The 18,455-nt window shown below is 41.2% G+C and overlaps 1 protein-coding gene across 2 annotated transcripts; it reads left to right on the top strand.

Annotated features, from left to right (window-relative positions):
* Nucleotides 1-151: 151 nt before the first annotated feature.
* Nucleotides 152-12,876, top strand: LOC110976689 (RUS family member 1-like). 2 transcript variants are annotated; one of them, XM_087141436.1, is made up of 14 exons: nucleotides 152-352; nucleotides 1,503-1,580; nucleotides 1,687-1,801; nucleotides 2,451-2,496; nucleotides 2,889-2,921; nucleotides 3,163-3,268; nucleotides 3,383-3,484; nucleotides 3,902-3,972; nucleotides 4,932-5,122; nucleotides 5,496-5,553; nucleotides 6,389-6,462; nucleotides 6,709-6,821; nucleotides 7,343-7,406; nucleotides 7,824-12,876. In XM_087141436.1, exons 1-14 carry the CDS (start codon nucleotides 206-208, stop codon nucleotides 8,012-8,014), a joined length of 1,389 nt encoding a protein of 462 aa, XP_086997562.1. In that variant the 5' UTR covers nucleotides 152-205; the 3' UTR covers nucleotides 8,015-12,876. The 2 variants fall into 2 exon arrangements, with proteins under 2 accessions (XP_086997562.1, XP_086997563.1); XM_087141437.1 differs by having other exon boundaries at nucleotides 174-264.
* Nucleotides 12,877-18,455: the final 5,579 nt, after the last annotated feature.

The raw sequence follows: 18,455 nt of genomic DNA, 5'->3' as shown, positions 1-18,455 counted from the left end.
TAGACAACAATACAAGTTCGACAAGTAAAAAATGGGTACCATACTTCCACATGGGCTGTGCTTAAGCTGACGCTTGAGGGCGGCAGATAAAACTAACAGCGATTCCCTGCATACGTCTGCTGCCAACGTCACCGGCACCTGCCGCATCCACATGCTTAATTTACTACACTGTTGATGCAGCGCCCATGTACATATAGATCGTGCGATGAAGATGGATAATGTTGTTTGCAGAGAATCTTATAGTTCTCGGTCCCGTCCCCTGAGGTACCTTGGGAGGAGTGATGGATCTATTGAAATTTCTTCTGACAGGGGTGGAAATCGAGCATTTGTTTCACTTGCTCAAATGTTTAGGGTAAAAATCCACGAATTTATTTGCCTAACAAATTTTCTCCTAAGCAGGCCCATACCAAAAAGGCCTTGGAGTAGGATGCAGATAGAGATCAAGGCTGAGCATAGGATATTTAGCGTAAAACTACATTGTTCATGTGCCCAGACATTGTGCACTTTGATTTTCTGTCTCTAATGTTAGTGCCTTGCCAGGGCAATTTTTTTTACCTCAAATTTCACTCAATACTAGGCCTATTCCTGTTCACAATTCACTACAAAGTTCCAGTGAAATTTATTTTGGCCAGATTTTCCAATTTTTCTTTTCAAAGTGCAAATGAAACCTAGAATGTACCGGAAAATAAGAAAAACTTGCTGGGTATATGAGTGTAGGTCATGATGATGTACTGGAACTTATCAAATTTGAAGAACTTCTTCAATGACAATACGGGATTTACTGAGATTTGTTTAAAGGATTTGTTACGTGTGCCATGCATGGCCACATTAGGGAACACCACTATTTTTGAATTTCTGATAAAATTTCATGACACTAAAATTAAGGAAAGTTAGGGTAAATGTCGAAATGTGCCACGTTAGAGAACTTCGCTATCGACCTACTCTTGTATTTACATATTAGTTTCTTCATAAAACTGCTATCCTTCAAATGGTACCATAAGCGATTTCAGTGGAATTAAACTTCCTATTAAACTTTTGACCACGTCTCTATTAGGTTCATAAGTGACTTTGTCATACATGTGCATTGCCAGCTTCTATTGGATGACCACTTAAGTTGATCGTCATCCTCCGATTCTATGGTCCCATTTAGCACTAAGTGCAGTTGGCGTGGTTTGAACTGAAGCAACATCACAATTACATAGCGGATTGCAGGGCTATTTGCCCTGTCACTCTAAGCTCGGAGAGGCTGAGGCAGAAGAACCAAAGTTCTTGGAGTAAAAAAAAAAAACCAACAGCTGATGGCTTTGCGAGTGTGATCTGCATGTTTGCTTTTAGGCCTGGCTGCATGCAGGCATCTTGACTGTTCTACATTTAGATTTGAGGGGAAACCTAGTTGAAATTCATCCAACTCTTTCACAGTCAGTCTGTGGATGTGTTAAGAGCCAGTGTCCGATTCTTAGTTTTTATTTTACCTAGAAAATGCAACTCGAATATCTTTTCAGACGGTGTTTCTGCCCCAAGGCTACCCAGAGAGTGTCAGTGAAGATTATTTGGAGTATCAGATATGGGACACGATTCAAGTAAGAAAAACTTTCATCTACAGCCTTTTGTTTTCATTTCTGTCGCACTTTTGATTAGATGTTCCTTATTACTTTCAAAAGCAAACTTTTGTCTCTTGACGTGCAGGCTTTCTGTAGTAGTATCACCGGTACCCTGGCAACCCAGGCCATGCTGAAGGGAGTAGGCGTGGGTGATTCAACGGCCACAGCAGCAGCAGCAACCATAACCTGGCTGTTGAAAGGTAGGACTGAACGGCAAAGTCCCAAGGTCCATAGGATCTGATGCCTTCAATCTCATGTGTCTTTCTGAAATGGGCAAAAGATATGTAGTCTCCATAGTGGCTCTTTGGATTTGGAAGCAATCGTTGATAAGGGGTCAGTTGCAATGGAAGCATCGTAGACTCATTTCAAACCAACCAGACCTGTCTTTGTTTTATCGAAATCCAACCTGAGTGTAGCCCTTCCACCAAAGCCAAAAAGCCTAACCCAACCCCATCTAACCCAACTAATTATAACCCAGCCCAACTGAACTTAGCCCAACTCAATCCAGCTTAACTCAGCTCAACGCAGCTCATTTCAGCAAAACCCAGCCAGGCTCAAACCAGCCAGACCAGACAGCCTGGCCCAATCGAGTCCAACTATCCATTCCCTTTAAGCCCAGCCCAACTGAGTCCAACTCCACTCAATTCAAGCCCAGCATAGTCCAACCCATACCAACCTAGCCCAGCCCTAGCTTGAGCAGCTCCTCAAAGGACCTGCTAGTTCACTAACAACACCAGCTAGCCAAGAAAACTACCCACAAAATGCAACAATCCTTGGTGCAAACACAATAGACACAGAGAGTAGCATTGAATGACGGATGGACTCTAAACATCTGTGTTTGTGTTTCAGACGGTACTGGAATGTGTGGCAGAATTCTCTTTGCATGGTACCAGGGGTGAGTTTGATATCCATCCACAATATGGGCGACTGACAATAGTCCACCTGCCTCCAACAGTTTGCAACGCGTTGGCCAATCACTACGTGCGAAATCCGTCTACCCTTTCCAAACGCGCACTGTGATTGGTCAATGCGTTGCAAACTCTTGGAGGCGCACTGTTGTGAAATGCCCATATTGGAGTGTTCCTTGTCACACCGTCTCACAATGAAATATCAAAGGAGTTCAAAGTAATTGACATAGAATTTTTATGCAGTTTTAGAAAATGTTGGAAACATAAGTTTTGCTAAACTGTAGCCATTCTTATTGAGCGTACGGTAAACTCAGAACTGTTGGCTTTAAAGTGAGATCAGCCCTCAGTACAATTGTCATTTCTGTTTCTTTCAACCTAGGTCAAGTCTCGACTGTGATGCTAAAAGATGGAGGTAGGATCGTTGTCTGTTTCCTTTCGTTCACTCTGTTTATCCCAAGTGTCTAAAACCTTTATTGAATTCTCACAAAATGCTGTTAGTATCGCTAGAGTTTGTAAATGATTTACAATTAAATGATTTTTTAATGTTGTGGAGCAAATGTTTTATTTCAGTTGTCAAACAAATAGCAAAATCACCAGTTGTTGTATAGAAATCTGATTAGCAGTCAGTTTTCAGTATTTTGTTTCCTGTGCAGGTTATTTGCCGACATCCTGAATGATGCTGCTATCTGCATAGAGCTGGTGTCACCCTTATTTCCGAAGTACTTCACTGCCATTGCGTGCATCTCTGGAGTTTGTAAGGTTATTATCCGTGCTTTAAAGAAGGAAGTTCTGAGAGACATCAAGAAGTCATTAGTTCAACAACAGTGTGTCCTGTTTGCAATCTTTGATTTTGTTTTATTTCTCTTGGGGTAGTCTATTGTAGGCGTGGCCGGAGGAGCAACGAGGGCGGCACTGACCATGCACCAAGCCAGGAGAGATAACATGGCTGACGTAAGCGCCAAAGACGGAAGTCAGGTTGGTTCAGATGTTGATCAGTTTTTCTCTGAGGACACCCCTAATTAGATTCAAATTCTTTCCTCTCAAATCCCTAAGTTGTTAGGGAATTCTGTGCAACGTAACGGGTTGCAATGCCGTAGGTCTTTCCAGAAGTTCTGTCTTTGATCTTTTCTTTTCAGTTCTAGTCCAACAATTGGTGCCATTGCTGTGCTTTTCACTTACACTAGATAGTTGCTAGGGAAACAAAAAATAAAATTGCTTTAAAAATGAAAGACCTGTCCTTTCACTTTCAATTTACCACTCCCCCTCCCCCCCCTAAAAAAGAAGTCGTCCAAACCAAGAAATAAAAAATCAGTTTTCTGTTTCCACTTTTCTTTTTAGTAACCATAGCAATGATAGAATTGTAATCTTTATTGGTATATTCTTTTGATATAGGAGACACTGGTCAATCTGGCAGCGTTATTGGTTGGCCTGGTCCTTACTCCTATGGTGGCTGGTAACCCAACGTAAGCCATTGTGTTGTTCAGTTTACAGCGTACCTGCGAAAGTTGCTAACCTTGTGAAATACTGAAGTTTGAGAAACTTGCCGTAGCAGTGTGCCAAGAATTTAACTCGAAGAGAAGAGGCCACTTTACCATCATCACAATACATGTCCTGCAGTAAGGCAGAAGTTTGCTGAAATTTGCCAAATATTCTGTCATTAGTAAGTCCGACCCTTACAAATCCTCCCAAATCCAACGTTCGATTTTGTTTGATTTTGGTAGATTAAGAGCTACAGGATCTTGGCAATGTTACTGTAGAGAGGACTGGATTTGGTCCAGACAATGCACCTGTGGTTTTATTAGACCAGGGAGAGTTCCGAAGTGGGACTTCATTTCACAAGAATCAATCAGTTGACCATTTTTCCAGTTATTCCAATTTTGTCTGCATCAGAAAGTGCCACCTGAGTTCTTATTAATTTATCACTCGATTTGGAGTTCTGATGAAAATGGATGTGGCATGCATGAAACTGTTGATGATTCCTATTGATTTACATTCGGAAAGATTCTTTAAAGGGCCGTTAAAAACCCAAATCTAGCTCTGATGACTTGGGACTTATTGTGTGGGGTTGGGTCACATATACAGGTAAGCCCAAAATTATTCATATTCTTTGTAAAATGTGGCTGTTCACTATTTCGTTAAAACATTTGAACTGGACTGATGGTCGACCCAGGCACAACAAAAACTAGTAGTTCCTCTGCAGAAGCTCATCTGGGCAAAGATCGAAGCCTTTGGTTGTCATTTCTTTGGTCTTGGCTGTAACATTTATGTTACTAGAATTTGGAATGGTAGGTTTTGGGCTTGGCTGTATTGTTTTAGGAAAATGCATTCAAATGATATATATTATAAAAAGAAATTCAATGAATTTCAAAATGCATCCCCCCAAAAGGAAGAATTCTTTCATTTTCTCTTCTCCTCGATCCAGGTTGACATGGTCTCTCTTTTTCCTCTTCACATTCCTGCACCTCTACTCCAATTACCGCGCAGTCACCTGTGTTGTCATGGAAACACTAAATCAAGCTCGGTTACACATCATCAGTCAGGAATACCTTAGTTCCGTGGACGGTCACATTATAAGCCCTGCCGCTGCGAATGCACAAGAACCGGTTGTATGGAGTAAGTTCGTGATTCTCAGTTGAATAAGACTGACTAATCCTGAGTATTAAATGAGCCACATATTGCCGGATATCTTTCCAAGGGCAGTGTACATTTAAAAGCAATTTGTATGTTGGTGCAGTTTTTATTGAAAGAGTTATCTCAAGATTGATGGTCAGTATCATCAATCCATTGTTAAAAGAACTTCAGCGTTTTAGCTTTGTTGTCTCTCCTGGTTTGCTCTTGCTAATTTGATCTCGGCCAAATGTACTGTAGTTTTTTTGAATGGGCATTTAGAATTCGTATGTCTCACAGTCCTGAACATCTAGGTTGAAGACATGCTGTGTTTTCAAATCTAGAATTCTTGAACTTAATTTCTCAACCTCTTCCACAGAACTTTATCGGCCTCTGAAAGTCAACTTGGGTGCTCAATTCGGTCAACTTGTTAAAAGGTACAGTTTAACATTTGATAATAATTGGGTTGTTTCCTGGAAGATTCAGCGCCAAACTAGAAGTCAGTGTGTACTGTGTGGATCCTGGTTTGAAGCACAGCAGAGCTTTTTCTCACTTTGCCAAATCTTTACTTCTGTGTCTAAACATTGGAACTTTTGATACCGGGTTAAAAAGATATGTGACTGGCTCTAGACAAATGGGTAATAAGTCATTAGATTCAGGTTATGAGTTTTTGATATGGCTGAATTCTGTTCATCAAAAGCTACAATTTGATACATGAATGACCCCTGTAGTGCGCTGCATTCGGGAGATGCAGTATATAGACATGTGTGTATCCACACTTTCAGATTCAATAAAAGCACTTTTCGAGAAAAAGCTCCTAAAACGTAGCGCTTAGAAACACAATGCTGTGTAGGATTTTCTACTGAATGATCAATCTTTCATCTTTATTCATCAGTATCCATGTTTGTAGTCGCAAATTCTGAAAATATAAATAATATAGAAGTTATTAAAGGAAAAAACACAAAAATCATGTTTTGGAAGAAATTTTGCCCTCTCCAAATAAAACAGCCCATAAACATGTTTTTGGCATTGCGCGACTTATTACCCTTTTTTGCAGAGCCGGTCACATATCATTCCTGCAGTCACCATTTTGTATCAACTTTAATCCGAACCGGATTGAGATTGGATCATAAATATCAAAGGGAACAAAAAAAAAAAAACAACCAAAACACATGTATAAAGGGAGTGTGGAGCCCTCGCTACTTCTTGGCCTGTGAACAGCGCCCTCTTTCAGCACCGCATAAGAGCAATTCCAATTCTTTGTTGTAACAGCTTGCCTGACATGGAAAAATGTCTCCACAGCAACAGGAGCCAGAAATTCCTGGCGGGCCTAAGCAGAAAAACAGGTAACCATCCTTCAAAAGAAGGGATTAAAATTGACAAGTTTTTTCTTGAAATTTTCATTCCAAATAAAAGTCTACTCGTCCCAAGATATAAAAAGAAATAATTTCTTGGCATTAAAAGAATTACTAGTTTCTTAGAGTTGCACTCCCATTTCACGAGTTCTCATTTCCATTTTCAGGGCTGCTGGTTTGAGATCTAATCCAACTTGGTAGAATATACTCAAATAGGTACACTTTCTGTTTGCCCAGGGTCTATCAACGTGGTGCTCCATAGGGATTGTACCGCAGATGATGTCATCAAGGCCTGCTTCCAAGCTGAGGTAATACAACACGCAGAGAAGCATGCATGGACAGAAAGTCGGGTAAGCGCTGGATGAGACCAGACTGATTTTGAATGATCTAGATATCAGTCAGAATTGTTACATCTTCTATCTTCTTCGGGATAGGTTGACATACCTACAGACTATCATTGTTGGTGTCTACGTCAGTAGTACGACATGTGTATCATTACCATTATAACATTCACTGTCATCTTTCTTGGCCACCCTGTTGTTATTATCACCACCTTAACCCCCACAGTCAACAGCATCTCACCATTATCACCTCAATCATTTCCTTTACTGCCATTATCAACGCCTTCATCTCATGAGGTGCCACCGCTGCCATCACATCTCACCATCATCTCAATCCTCACCATTGATGCAATTATCACCGCCTTCACCTCATTAGGTGTCACCACCGCCATCTTCATCTCACCATCTCCACCCATCTTCACCATCACGATATCTTCCATTACCCATACCATCATTCTCATCGTTGTCTTGCTTCCCTGTCTACCCCCGCCCATTTATTCTCAATCGTTTCATGTTTGATTTATTCACAGAGGTCAGATCCCATTGGAGTCAAGCCAGTCTTTTATCAAGAAATAAGGGAACTTCTTGCCAAGGGTGAGTACCAACCACAAAGATTAAAATGTAAGACCCTTCTCACATTGAGCATCAAGAAAAATTAGGAAAATACCAGAAAATATTTGACTATTTATTTTATAGCGTCAGGAAATAACTTGTGCGTTTGCTCTCCATCCTATCAGTGCATAATAAACGCGATGAACATGATCTTAAAAATTATACTTTCAGTATCTAAATTTTTACCGAAAAGTTGACCGAGATCAGTTTTCATGTAAGGTTACTAGGGTTATCACTTATGCATAGAGGGTTTGTCTTTTTGAGGGTTATTTAATGTGTGGAAAACCATTGATAAAAATAAATTGCAAAAACATATTCCTTTTAGTTGAGGTGTGACAATATAATTTGATAATAATTCAATAAATTCTTGCTGTTGATTCGGAATTGTCCGTCTGACAGGAAGTCACATGACCCCAGATGACTGCTGGGAAGTGGTCAGGCTCTCCAGCCTGATCAGCGACAACCTCTTCCCTCAATTCATCGCTGAGCTGGAGATGGCTGGCTGGGTCATAGGTCAGTCATTGCTAGGGCCCGACGAGTGGAGGGCGGAGTGGAGCTTGCAAGGCGTGGAAGAAAAGAAAGGCTTTTGAGAAAAAAAAACACTGGGCCGTTGAAGTTGGCAAACTACCACAAAAACGTCAGCTTTGTGGAAAGGAGCCCGTAAGTCAACTTTTAGAGATGATGTAAAAATGAGCAATACCTTGGCTAATTAAATTAGCCCCAGTCTAAAGAGTAGGTTTTTGTAATGGCAGTGGCTGATTAAATTGGCTTTACACAACCAGTATTTGGCAGAAAGAAAGAAGCATTGAAACCTTATATGACTGCCTACTTCACTGACATTTTGCCAGAAGTATTGTGTTTTGACTTCCATGTTCATACTGAATCTCTATTAACTTCTCCCTATCTCTCCAAAGGACCTTCATTGTCTTAAATTTCCTCCAAAGGTTATTGGGATTTTCTGTATTTTGAGGAAAGTTTCAAATGTAATTTGTCCCTCGGTTGGAGTAATGTTTATATTCACTTTTCCTTATTGTACAAGGTGTGCGTTAGCTAACTGTAAATATGCTGGTGCTCCTTACTTTGAAGGCAAGTGTGTCCAATATTGACTTCAGTTTATTTGGTGTGTGCAAGAACTCTCGGGAAGGAACTGATTTGTCTCCGCTGGAGTGCCATGCGTAGGCATTAAATAGAACGTGTTCTAGTTTCTGTCGCAGACTGCTGGGTATTCTAACCAGGCATTTTACACCAGCAAACAGATACAGACGTGCGAGACTGTTCTCGTGTAACACTGAGTCAACTTAAAAACTTGAATATCTCAATACCAAATCTTCCATTTGGGTAAATATTTGGTTGTACTGAATTCCAACAAATGTAGCGATAAAAATCATTTTTACAAAGAGCAGAAATAATAAAACCTTGAAGGAAATGTAATTTTAGGCCTTATTGTTAGACATACATTATTGTTAGACTTGTTTTCCTGTCGGCAACTTGCAGCCACATTACTCTAAAGTGAAGGTCGCCTTATTCATTTTCGGCCCCACTTTAAATTATCCAATATGCTAATATTTTAGATGACTGTTGCCTAGTTTGTTCTCGTGTAGTATTAGTATAGTACTGCATACCCAATAGGCGCCTCACGCGTAAATAGGCCAATCAGACAGCAAGAAGGAAGAACTGTCATCATGGCAACCAATGAAATCTCAGAAAACAAGCCGCGATCTTGGTTATGGACTGTCATTTACCCGTGAGGCTACAACTCCGGTCAGAGCGCACTGTCGCGTTTGTCCTTGCGACCCTGACTGTTCGAATTATTCCTGCAACAGCTGATTCAAAGCGAATCGATTTTTTCCCCTAGGCTTCACGCCTTGGTTTCACTCGGCAGGTCATTTTGACAATCAGTTTTTAGACCTGCATTGGCTTTGCCAGCGCCAGGACAGATGGGTTTTGACGGATATCCACCTTTGTCCCTGATGAATCGTCAAATCGGGAACGGCTGCAAATAGTCAAACCGAAAGAAAAGACAAAACGAGTGGTTTGATGCACCAGACAGACAATTGTGAAAGCGTTCTTTAATGAGACATTGGAGAACAGTTGTAAATAAGCCAGCAGGGTAGAGCTCAACGCAAATATGGGGCCAATGCAGTCCCATTAAATTTTCTACCGTCGTCGATTATATGTGCCACTTCTAATTTTTTTCACTGGACGGTCTATGTTTGCCGCGCATTTTAATAAACGCAGAGAGCCTACATTTCAGGGGAATTTTAATCTAAATATCAGATTTCATCTGAAGAGCTCTCCGGCTCCCTTTCTCTTTTCTCCCCGCTTAAAATGACAATTTGGCCTTCCTGGCACAGCAAATAAATCGTCCCCGGGTGTCATTTCTGAGTCGAAAGTTCAAGTTGTAAGTGTGAAAGAGCGAAAAGGATGACAAATGGAGACCATCTGCGTTTTCTCCCAGATGATGACGATGCATTTATAACTCTTTTTTGAAAAGAATCTTTGTGTGCTCTCTGGGACAAATGGTAAATGCGTTTTGCCGTGGGCTGCTTAATGCGAAGTGATATAGGGAACTATTTGTGATTTGGCGTATGACTACAGGTTTACAACATCAAGTGCACGGTTAGCATGCAAACTGTTATTTTCACTTGTCGCAGCAAGAGAAAGACTTAGTGACGTCAGAGACCCGTAGGGGCCAATTTCATAGAGCTGCTTAAGTACAAAATTTGCCTAAGCTGGAAAAAAGTTGCTTAATAAACAAAGCTTACCAGCTCAAACTTTTTCTGATTGTCATGCTAACCGAAAGACAGCTAAATACAATCCCAAAAAAATATGCATCACATGGAATTTTGGCTGGTTAACTGATTTATGAAGCAAGGGGTTTTCGCGCTTAAGCAAATTTTGTGCTTAAGCAGCTCTATGAAATTGGCCCCTTAGGTGCTAGGGGCGTTATAGCCAAGTCCACTTGCATAAAGATTATAAAGATGTCTTCGTTGAATTCTGCAGCTCATTTCTCGCCTATGTGTAGTCTTAGGGAATGGTACAGTTTTCATCTCTTACAGGCGTGTTTGGCTGCCGTCGTCCATCAAACACCTCACGGACGGACCATTACGGCGTCTTTCATCAGTTTTCAACCACGTTGGGGCAGACCGTTTCTTTGAATTCTGACACGAGTTAGAATTAAGGAGTGACTGTTAATTGCGCTTCTTGTATTTTTCATCTTGAACAGAATTTTCGAATTGGTTTTGGTGACTTTAGATCTGTTGGGATCCAGAGGTTTCTTCATATCGACATACTGTGGTGCGGAGGTTCAGAATGAGATTGACATTATGCAGCTACGATTCTTCAGAGAAGAAATGACAACCCTGTACGATCTTTAGTTTCCCGTATTCCTATTTACAGAAAAAAACCGTAAAATTGCCTTGGTTAAATGTTACGCAAAGTCAGGCTAAAATCTGTAAATACCTAAACATGGGGGGGTGTCAACCGTTATTGGGTGGCTAGATTTAATTTCTTGCTCATGGTTACCAAAATATGGGGTTTATATTGACCCAGGTTGTGGATTAAAATTGAGCCATAATTGAATTCAATCCTGCGACATTTTAATGAAAATCTCCAGGCGGCTTCTGTAAAGTTCTAGTCAGCGTCCATACGACCGTTATGTAGAGGCCAAAAATTTTAATTTGAGCGTCACAGATGAAGCAAATAAGAGACTGTAATCGCCCGTAAATTGCTCACTTATTAAAATCCAAACAAGCGGGAAAAAAGTTGCAGCATTGTGAAGTGGAGATCGCGGTTCGCGCCAAAGGGTCGTGGGTGATTTGTGCGCTGTAGACGGTGTGATGTGTAAGACTTCCTGCGTGGTGATGAGTATTGATGAGACAGACGGCAATATTGCTGTCCAGGGAGCCAGGAAGCTAGTTCGGGCACGGTATGGTTTTTCTGACCCGTACCCACATTGTACACACTGTGTTGGTCTGTAAATTAAGAATCTATCACGTCAGTTTGAACTTAATCAAGCAAAGGCCCTGCCGCCAGATCGCTTGCAGTAGAAGATTGAAGTTGGTTAAAATGTGCGGACTTGATCATTAGCAGGGGACCTTTGTTGATGCGCGTGCGTATTTTGACAGCGCGCGCGTACTTTCTGCACACAAGCGTTGTGGCACTGCGGTAATTCTTACGGCACGTCTAGGCCATCAACCCCATCAACTCACGCAAACGCCACCTCACACTTCCGTCTCCCTCCAGAAATATTTCATCTCCAACTGACACTCGTTTATATTGAAACTGCTTTCAGGATGGGATCACGTGCGCAGCGTGTATTGCATTGCGCGGGGTCGTAAAGCAGCCAACCCTTTTATAGCAGCGAGGAAATCGCCATCCGTCCCCATTAGCGACCAATGATTATTTATTGGTAGGTTTCTATCGCTTGGTCGGCAGAACAGCCAGGTTGATACCTCGTATTTACCTGACGATATTCCTGCTCCATCAGGTATTTTTTATTACTGTGATTATCTCCCTGGTTCTTATTTATTACAACCTTCAACTGCGTGTGCGTGCCCGCCTGTAATCAACCGCGGGCTTTCAGCGAACCTTTTTATTAGACAAAAAAGAGTGATGAAGTGAGTGGAGCATAATGGACAGAAAAACCCTCAAGCCTCCTAGAATGACAGCATCCGAAATCGCAATTATGCCGATATTGTGTTTGCGTTTGTAAAAGGAACATACTACTGTTTAATTACTGGCGCCAGTTAGCTAGCCGTCCGCACCAAGTTCTAACTTGGTGCTGTCATGTCCAGAGACTTTGACAATATACCGTTGTTTATATTGCAATCTCTTCAGCTATATTGGTTTCTTTTTTTATATTTTCCTTTTGGGTTGATTGCCTTCGTTTTCCGTCTTTCCTGTTTTGAATAGATAAATCATTTCCAAACAGAAGTATGTAATTAAGAATAACAAACTTCAACATGAGAAAAATTCCACTCAATGCCTAACCTGCCAATATAAACAAGTGACGAAGCATCCCCCAAAGCTGTTCTTTTCTGGACTGCATTCACGTAGGCCAACGTCACGGTGACATCAGTTCGCTCCTTGCTCAGTCACATTCGTATTTTTTCCTGTCATCCTTCAGTTGGTAAACTTCCTCCTTCCTTTGCCTCGTCTCACAGAGCTTTCCTCCACAGCAAAGCTTAGATTGTCCCACTGTGGTTAATATCTTTTGTGTTTTCCCGGTCCATAGGGACCCATCGAGCCGAGGACGCTACGGACAAACACTTGAAGATTGGCCTTTTTACGTCTACAAAGTTCTGTTGGATGTTTTTTAGCTCCTTCATTTTTTTAAATTTACTGTTATTATTTGTTTTCACTGTCAATTATGCTGTGATGGTAAATTGCCGCCGTCAGCGAGTCAACTACAGGTGAATGATACGATTAAACATGTTTGAGAAAAGGAAAACCGATTGTATAAAAAGATTGATTTTATGTTTGGGTCTGGTACAAAGACTACTTTATTTTCGCTTTTGGGTTTACTAATTTCATGCCAATGAAGACGAAATTTGGATGTCATTGTTTAAATACCTTCTGAAATTTCTGAGGACCGAACGAAATGGTTTTTGGTCACATTTTCCTGGGAACAGAAAATATTTTTTGGACATCTCACGGGTTCACACGGCATAATGACGTAATGAACTCACACTGCTCTGACTAACTTGTTATCAATTGTTAAATCAATCTTTGGTGCGACTCGTTGCGGCCGTTCCCTCGCAGAAACAAACTGTCGCGCTGACAGTGGCTCGTCGGTGTCTAAAACGACAGAATTTTATTGGCCATTCTAATCGGATGGTGAGATTGATGTTCTACCGTGTTCGCACTTTATAGTAAGATATCCTTGAAATATGAAGAGCTTAACTTTCGGCGTTTTATGTTAAATTCCTTTGTCTTATTAGTCCTTAAAAAGCAAAGCTGTATATAGAGAAGTTAACGTCAGCTTCAGACTTTGGAACCAAAATGGCCGTTCATGATGTGTGAGGTACCATGCAACTATTGTGTGGTAGTTGTACATGTAAATAATGTGCACTGACGCATAATCCACCATTTTGGTTCCCAACAATTAAGACACTCATGTCGCAACTCTCTGTAGGCAGCTAGGTAGTTCTTGTTAGCAGATTAGAACACCGCCCTCTAGAACTCGGCTGAGGTCTCAGCAAATTTAAGTGACAGAAACAAGTCCCTCCTTCTCCAACTGATCGCGCAGTGCATAGATAGCGGGGAGTGCAGCGTCAGATGAGGTAACACACTTGTAGCTACAGGTAGAATCCATGCATAATTATTTCATTAAGTTGTTCCCTCGAGCTTACACGGGAAAGGCATGTTATTCAATGCAATTCAATTATTGAAAGGCATGGGTCTCTGCGATAATCGTGCAGCATCCTTTGTTGACATGATAGGGTTGAATATTAACCTATGGAATTCTCAGGCCCATTAAACTCTTAACGGTGCCGTTTATAGCGTGATTTTTATTAATTTTTCTAATAAGCTGTAATGAGCTTTTTGGAATTGGCAGGATAAACAGCGCCTGTCAAATTGGATGTGTAATTAGTTTGAAGAAGGCGGCGCCAAATCATTTCACATTTTAACAGAAGTTGAGAGGTTCACAGTGCATTTGGATGGCTTGCTCAAAGTCATCCAGATTTTTAACCGTGTTTCATTTTGATATCTCTCCAGGACGATTTCCCAATTGTGCCTCTGTGTCTTGAAAAAAAAAGAATACATGAACTACATTTCAACAAATTAAGGTACACTTTCTGATCTGTTTTACCCTTCTGAAAGCCTTTAAAGAAAAAAGATTACCAAATTGCAGAATAATGCAGGAAATAACCTAGTATCAGGAGAGCACCGTCATATGCTTCGTTGCTAAAGCATATACGTACATTTCCGTTGTTCTCAGTTTTTGTTTGAATATTTGAATGTCTTGCTTTGAGATATTAAAAAAGAGACAGGCCCATTGTGTTTAAAACTTGTGCACGGCTAAGTAAAGTTACCAAGTCTTTCAAAAATATTTATAAAACAAAATACCCTAAAGCTCTGCATAAAGCAGGTCTTAATAAACTGCATTTCCAGGGACAATGTTTGCGCGATTTGTACAACAGAGTCAGCTTATTGCACGCTCAGAGCGGATAAAGAGATGTTTGCAAAACAAATATTCCCCCGCTCCAAACAGCTCCGAATTTCATAAGGGGTAATATAATAAAAGCTTCAGGTGTCAAACTTAAAAAAAAATTCTCTCTCGATTACCTCCTAAGGGGTGTAAGAGAAATGTCGTGTTGCCAATCTCTGTATTATTTCTCGCGATGTATGATAACGAGGGCCAACGCACACATCCCCCAATCCATCAAAGATGGCAGCCTATCGTGATTACTAAGGCAGACCCACAAAATTAGAAATTGGCGAGAGAGTTTGAATTACACGCTATCCATCATGGTGTTGAGTCTCGTCTTCTACTTCCAATAAGGCTGGACTGCATGTGGGCTTGTATGCAGGTTGGTTTGTTGTGCGCTGTTGAAATTGTGCACTCCGTCCAATTTCCACACGTATGTGATGAAGAACGCAGCCTCTCTATAGATGTTAATTCGCCACTCCAGCCCACGAAGTTACTCTTCGCAACATGTTTTCAAATGAGCGAAATAACAAAAGATTTTCATTTGGTCTGTTTTATCTGCCTACATGGCCAACAAAATAATGCCTGTTGTGTATGGAGATATTTGAGAATCCTAAAATCACACGACACGCAGTAGGGACGATTCCTGCCACTTTCCAGGCCATTTTCGTACCTTCGATATTTAGGGAAACGTCGACGTACTTCCGAGTCCGTATTAAACGGTGTTCTTTTACCCGAAGTATTAAGATTAACCAAGCTCGCTAGTTGGCGTTCGAACTTAGGCAGCACTCCATGCAGTTCTTTGATTACTCCATCGACACGACATGCGGGTTCGACATTTTGCTATAATCATTTGAATTTCTCTTTCTTTGATGATCCATTAGGATGGCATACACGAGCAGTGTGTGAGTCAATGGGCAACTCTTTCTCACAGATGTTTTCAGCTTTTTTTTTTATTCACAATATGAACTGCACAACCTGTTTCCCAGATTGACGTCACAGTAACAGTGCCCTCATTTGTTTTGAAAAACATGGCAAATTTAAATCGTTGCATGGACTCTTTAAGCTTTCCTTTCCAGAGAGATCCACCATCAACCATACGCAGCACACTGCAAGGATAGGTACTTCCTCTATTGTTGCATGCAGAATTCGTTTTTCCATTAATGCTAAATGTTTCAGCCCTGTCTAAAGGCTACGGTTACCCTGCGGCACCATGTGAAGAGCGCGACTCGGCAAGCGGTGACAACAACGCAGAGAGTGCTGCAATTTCTCATTACACCATCTCAAATTTTTCTTCAGATGCTACCTTTGCTGGATGTTTCAACAATTATTGGAAGGCTAATCTAATTTTGCAATAAATTCTCTCTAATCAGGGTTGGTTGAGGGTCAATTGCATCGCTGATTAGAAAATGAAATCCAAGTAGAAATAAAGTTACTACAAAATGATCTCCCAAAGACCATGTTTGACGTGGAATTTTGCTGTGAATGTGGAAAACAGTTCTTTCGGGCATCAACAATAAATGGAACTTTTGAAATTTCAAAAAAAGGGCATCACATAGCAAAAACATGCAGCATAAAAGATTGCTTTTAATGTTTTGCGATAAATTTCCTCCAAAGCGATATTTTCGGCTTTGTTCTTTGATTTGTTCCCTATTTACATGCAAGTCTCAATAGTTGACAAGGAAGAGCAGTTGACTTGTACCTTGCCAAGGCCGTCCTTCCTCCAAGATGAACTTCAGCAGTTTCAGGGAAGTGTTTGCATCTTATCGGGAGATATTGCTGCGTGACGTCAACCATCCCACACATTGGCATCCTCATGGCAATATTTACAACGCTGTTTGCAACAAATCTACGCGGCCGACAGCCAGGGCATGCGCGCTTCGCCGAAGCACGACTCTCCGAGATCCAGAGAACACACTACTGCCCTGACCCCGCGCTGATCCGATGCAGTGAAGTGGGTTGTGCCTTGGAGTAATTTTGGCGGCAATGGGAAAAGGGCCCATTTTTCAGCGACAAAAAAATAACCCGTTTACATGAAGGCAAACAGGTCGCGTCATGACATGGAAATGCATTAACTCCAAATCGACAGGCAAAATATTTGAACTGATAAACAGAAACGGGGCTTTTCGCTTTGTCCTTTGCCGCTATTATATCCCCTGCGGCGGTGGTCTTTGTATATTTCATGTCTGCAGTACCGACATAGTACTCTGGCACTTTTTCTTGATTAGCTGGCCTAAAATATTAAAGCACTTTGTCGGAAAGTTAAGTGTAAGATCATCAGCATTATCCATCAACCATTGTGTCCATTAAGGTTGCGGGAATGTACGAAGCTAATAGATGACATTAAGCTGGCGTTTTTTCTCTAGTCTCGGGTAAATTATCGCGCGGGCAAGTTAAATGAGCATGTTGGGTATTCCAATGGCGCATGCCCAAAATGAAGCACCCAAGGTCTACCCTTCTTTCAGTACACGCCTGTAGGCCGACTCCACACGCGCTTTGTTTCCAAATGACCTTTCGTTTTCGAAGTACGCTACTGGCTCATGTCATGTATACCGCGAACACCGCCGTTAATACACGAGTTTTACATCAAAATGTCAATGCTCGGAACGTGGAAGTAATATATTATCATATTGTCATTATGGGAGCCACGCAAAAGAGGCTCAAGTCGATGACGCCTTGAAGTGAGCGTTTTCTCCTTGAATAAAACGAATTCGAGCAATATTCGAAAAACCTCACACAGTTGATCTCCTCCAACAGGACTCAAAAGGCTGAAAGGTTGGGGGGCACTGAAAGAAGTACAGTTAGATGAATGAAAATTGAACATACTTTGTGTACAAAGTAGTGAGCTGTAACCATGCAACCAATTGGTCGGTTTTGAATGGCTTGAGAATCGAATGCTCAATCATGTGTTTACTTTGACGTGAACTGAGTACGCTTCCACGAAAATTACACAAAAATAACCAACTTACGCCCTCTAATTTTTAAAGCAAGCAAGTTTTCAGACATGTTTACGTTTTGGGGTCAAAGGTCTGAACACAAAGCCTGCGTGGTGTTGAAAACCTCGTTCGGCAAAATGCCACAGCTTTCGCAGCGCTAGACATTGTCGTCCGATAAAAAGGGGTATATTGCCACAAATCCGTGTTTGTGACACCATATGCTATGCCAAAAATATTCTCCATCATGTGGATCTTCGTACGGTTAGTGAAAACGAGGCTGCCATAGTACAGCATCTAATTGCCGCTACAATGTGCCGATTCCGTAAAGGGGCGAATAAGTTCAATTCATCTTACTGAAAAGTTAAAAAAGGAGACATGAAAATGTTCTCTTAAAGGATGTATAGTTCACGGTAAAGTATTTTTTTGTTTGTTTATTGGATGTGGCTTTCTAACGGGATGTGTTTATTTTCCTTACTGTGGACCGTGCGTTATCCACTAGAATGCATATGTACATGTACATACAGAGACAGGTGTCCGTGGGGTTGAGCTTGCATATTACAATGTCGTCCCACTCTACTCGTGAATGGGGCTGTGTGTATGTGTCGACATTGTATGTACCGTGTAAACGGCTCGTGTTGGATATTTTGCTCGTCAAAAAATCAATTAATTTAGACACTTAATTGGTCTCCAACATTTCAGAAGTGACATGAGGACCTCGATTCCCAATACTGCGGTTTTTCGGATGTTAGGTAATCTTGATATGAATTATGAAAAGGGTTTCAGACTTGATGATTAATTTGTACGCCGATTGATTATTTTGAGAGTTTTATGATATATGAAGTCATATACCCCGGCATTCATCCGGTCATTTTTCTCGACCGCCTCTGGAATTCCAACAGGTGGTTTAGCCCGAGGCTGATCAACTTAGTCCTTGTTTTGACA

Source organism: Acanthaster planci, linkage group LG09, assembly GCF_054643075.1.
Source record: "Acanthaster planci isolate LZ-2023a linkage group LG09, COTS_SCS, whole genome shotgun sequence".
Classification (NCBI taxonomy): Eukaryota; Metazoa; Echinodermata; class Asteroidea; order Valvatida; family Acanthasteridae; genus Acanthaster; species Acanthaster planci.
The sequence above is the reverse complement of the archived record's forward strand: the minus strand, read 5'-3'. Positions and strand labels throughout refer to the sequence as shown.

Excerpts from the sequence above, each read along its gene's own strand:
- LOC110976689 (XM_087141436.1), top strand. The coding sequence starts at position 206 with ATGAAGATGGATAATGTTGTTTGCAGAGAATCTTATAGTTCTCGGTCC. Across the intron at positions 6,822-7,342 it reads ATGCATGGACAGAAAGTCGG|AGGTCAGATCCCATTGGAGT; the intron begins GTAAGCGCTGGA and ends ATTTATTCACAG. Across the intron at positions 7,407-7,823 it reads AAGGGAACTTCTTGCCAAGG|GAAGTCACATGACCCCAGAT; the intron begins GTGAGTACCAAC and ends TCCGTCTGACAG.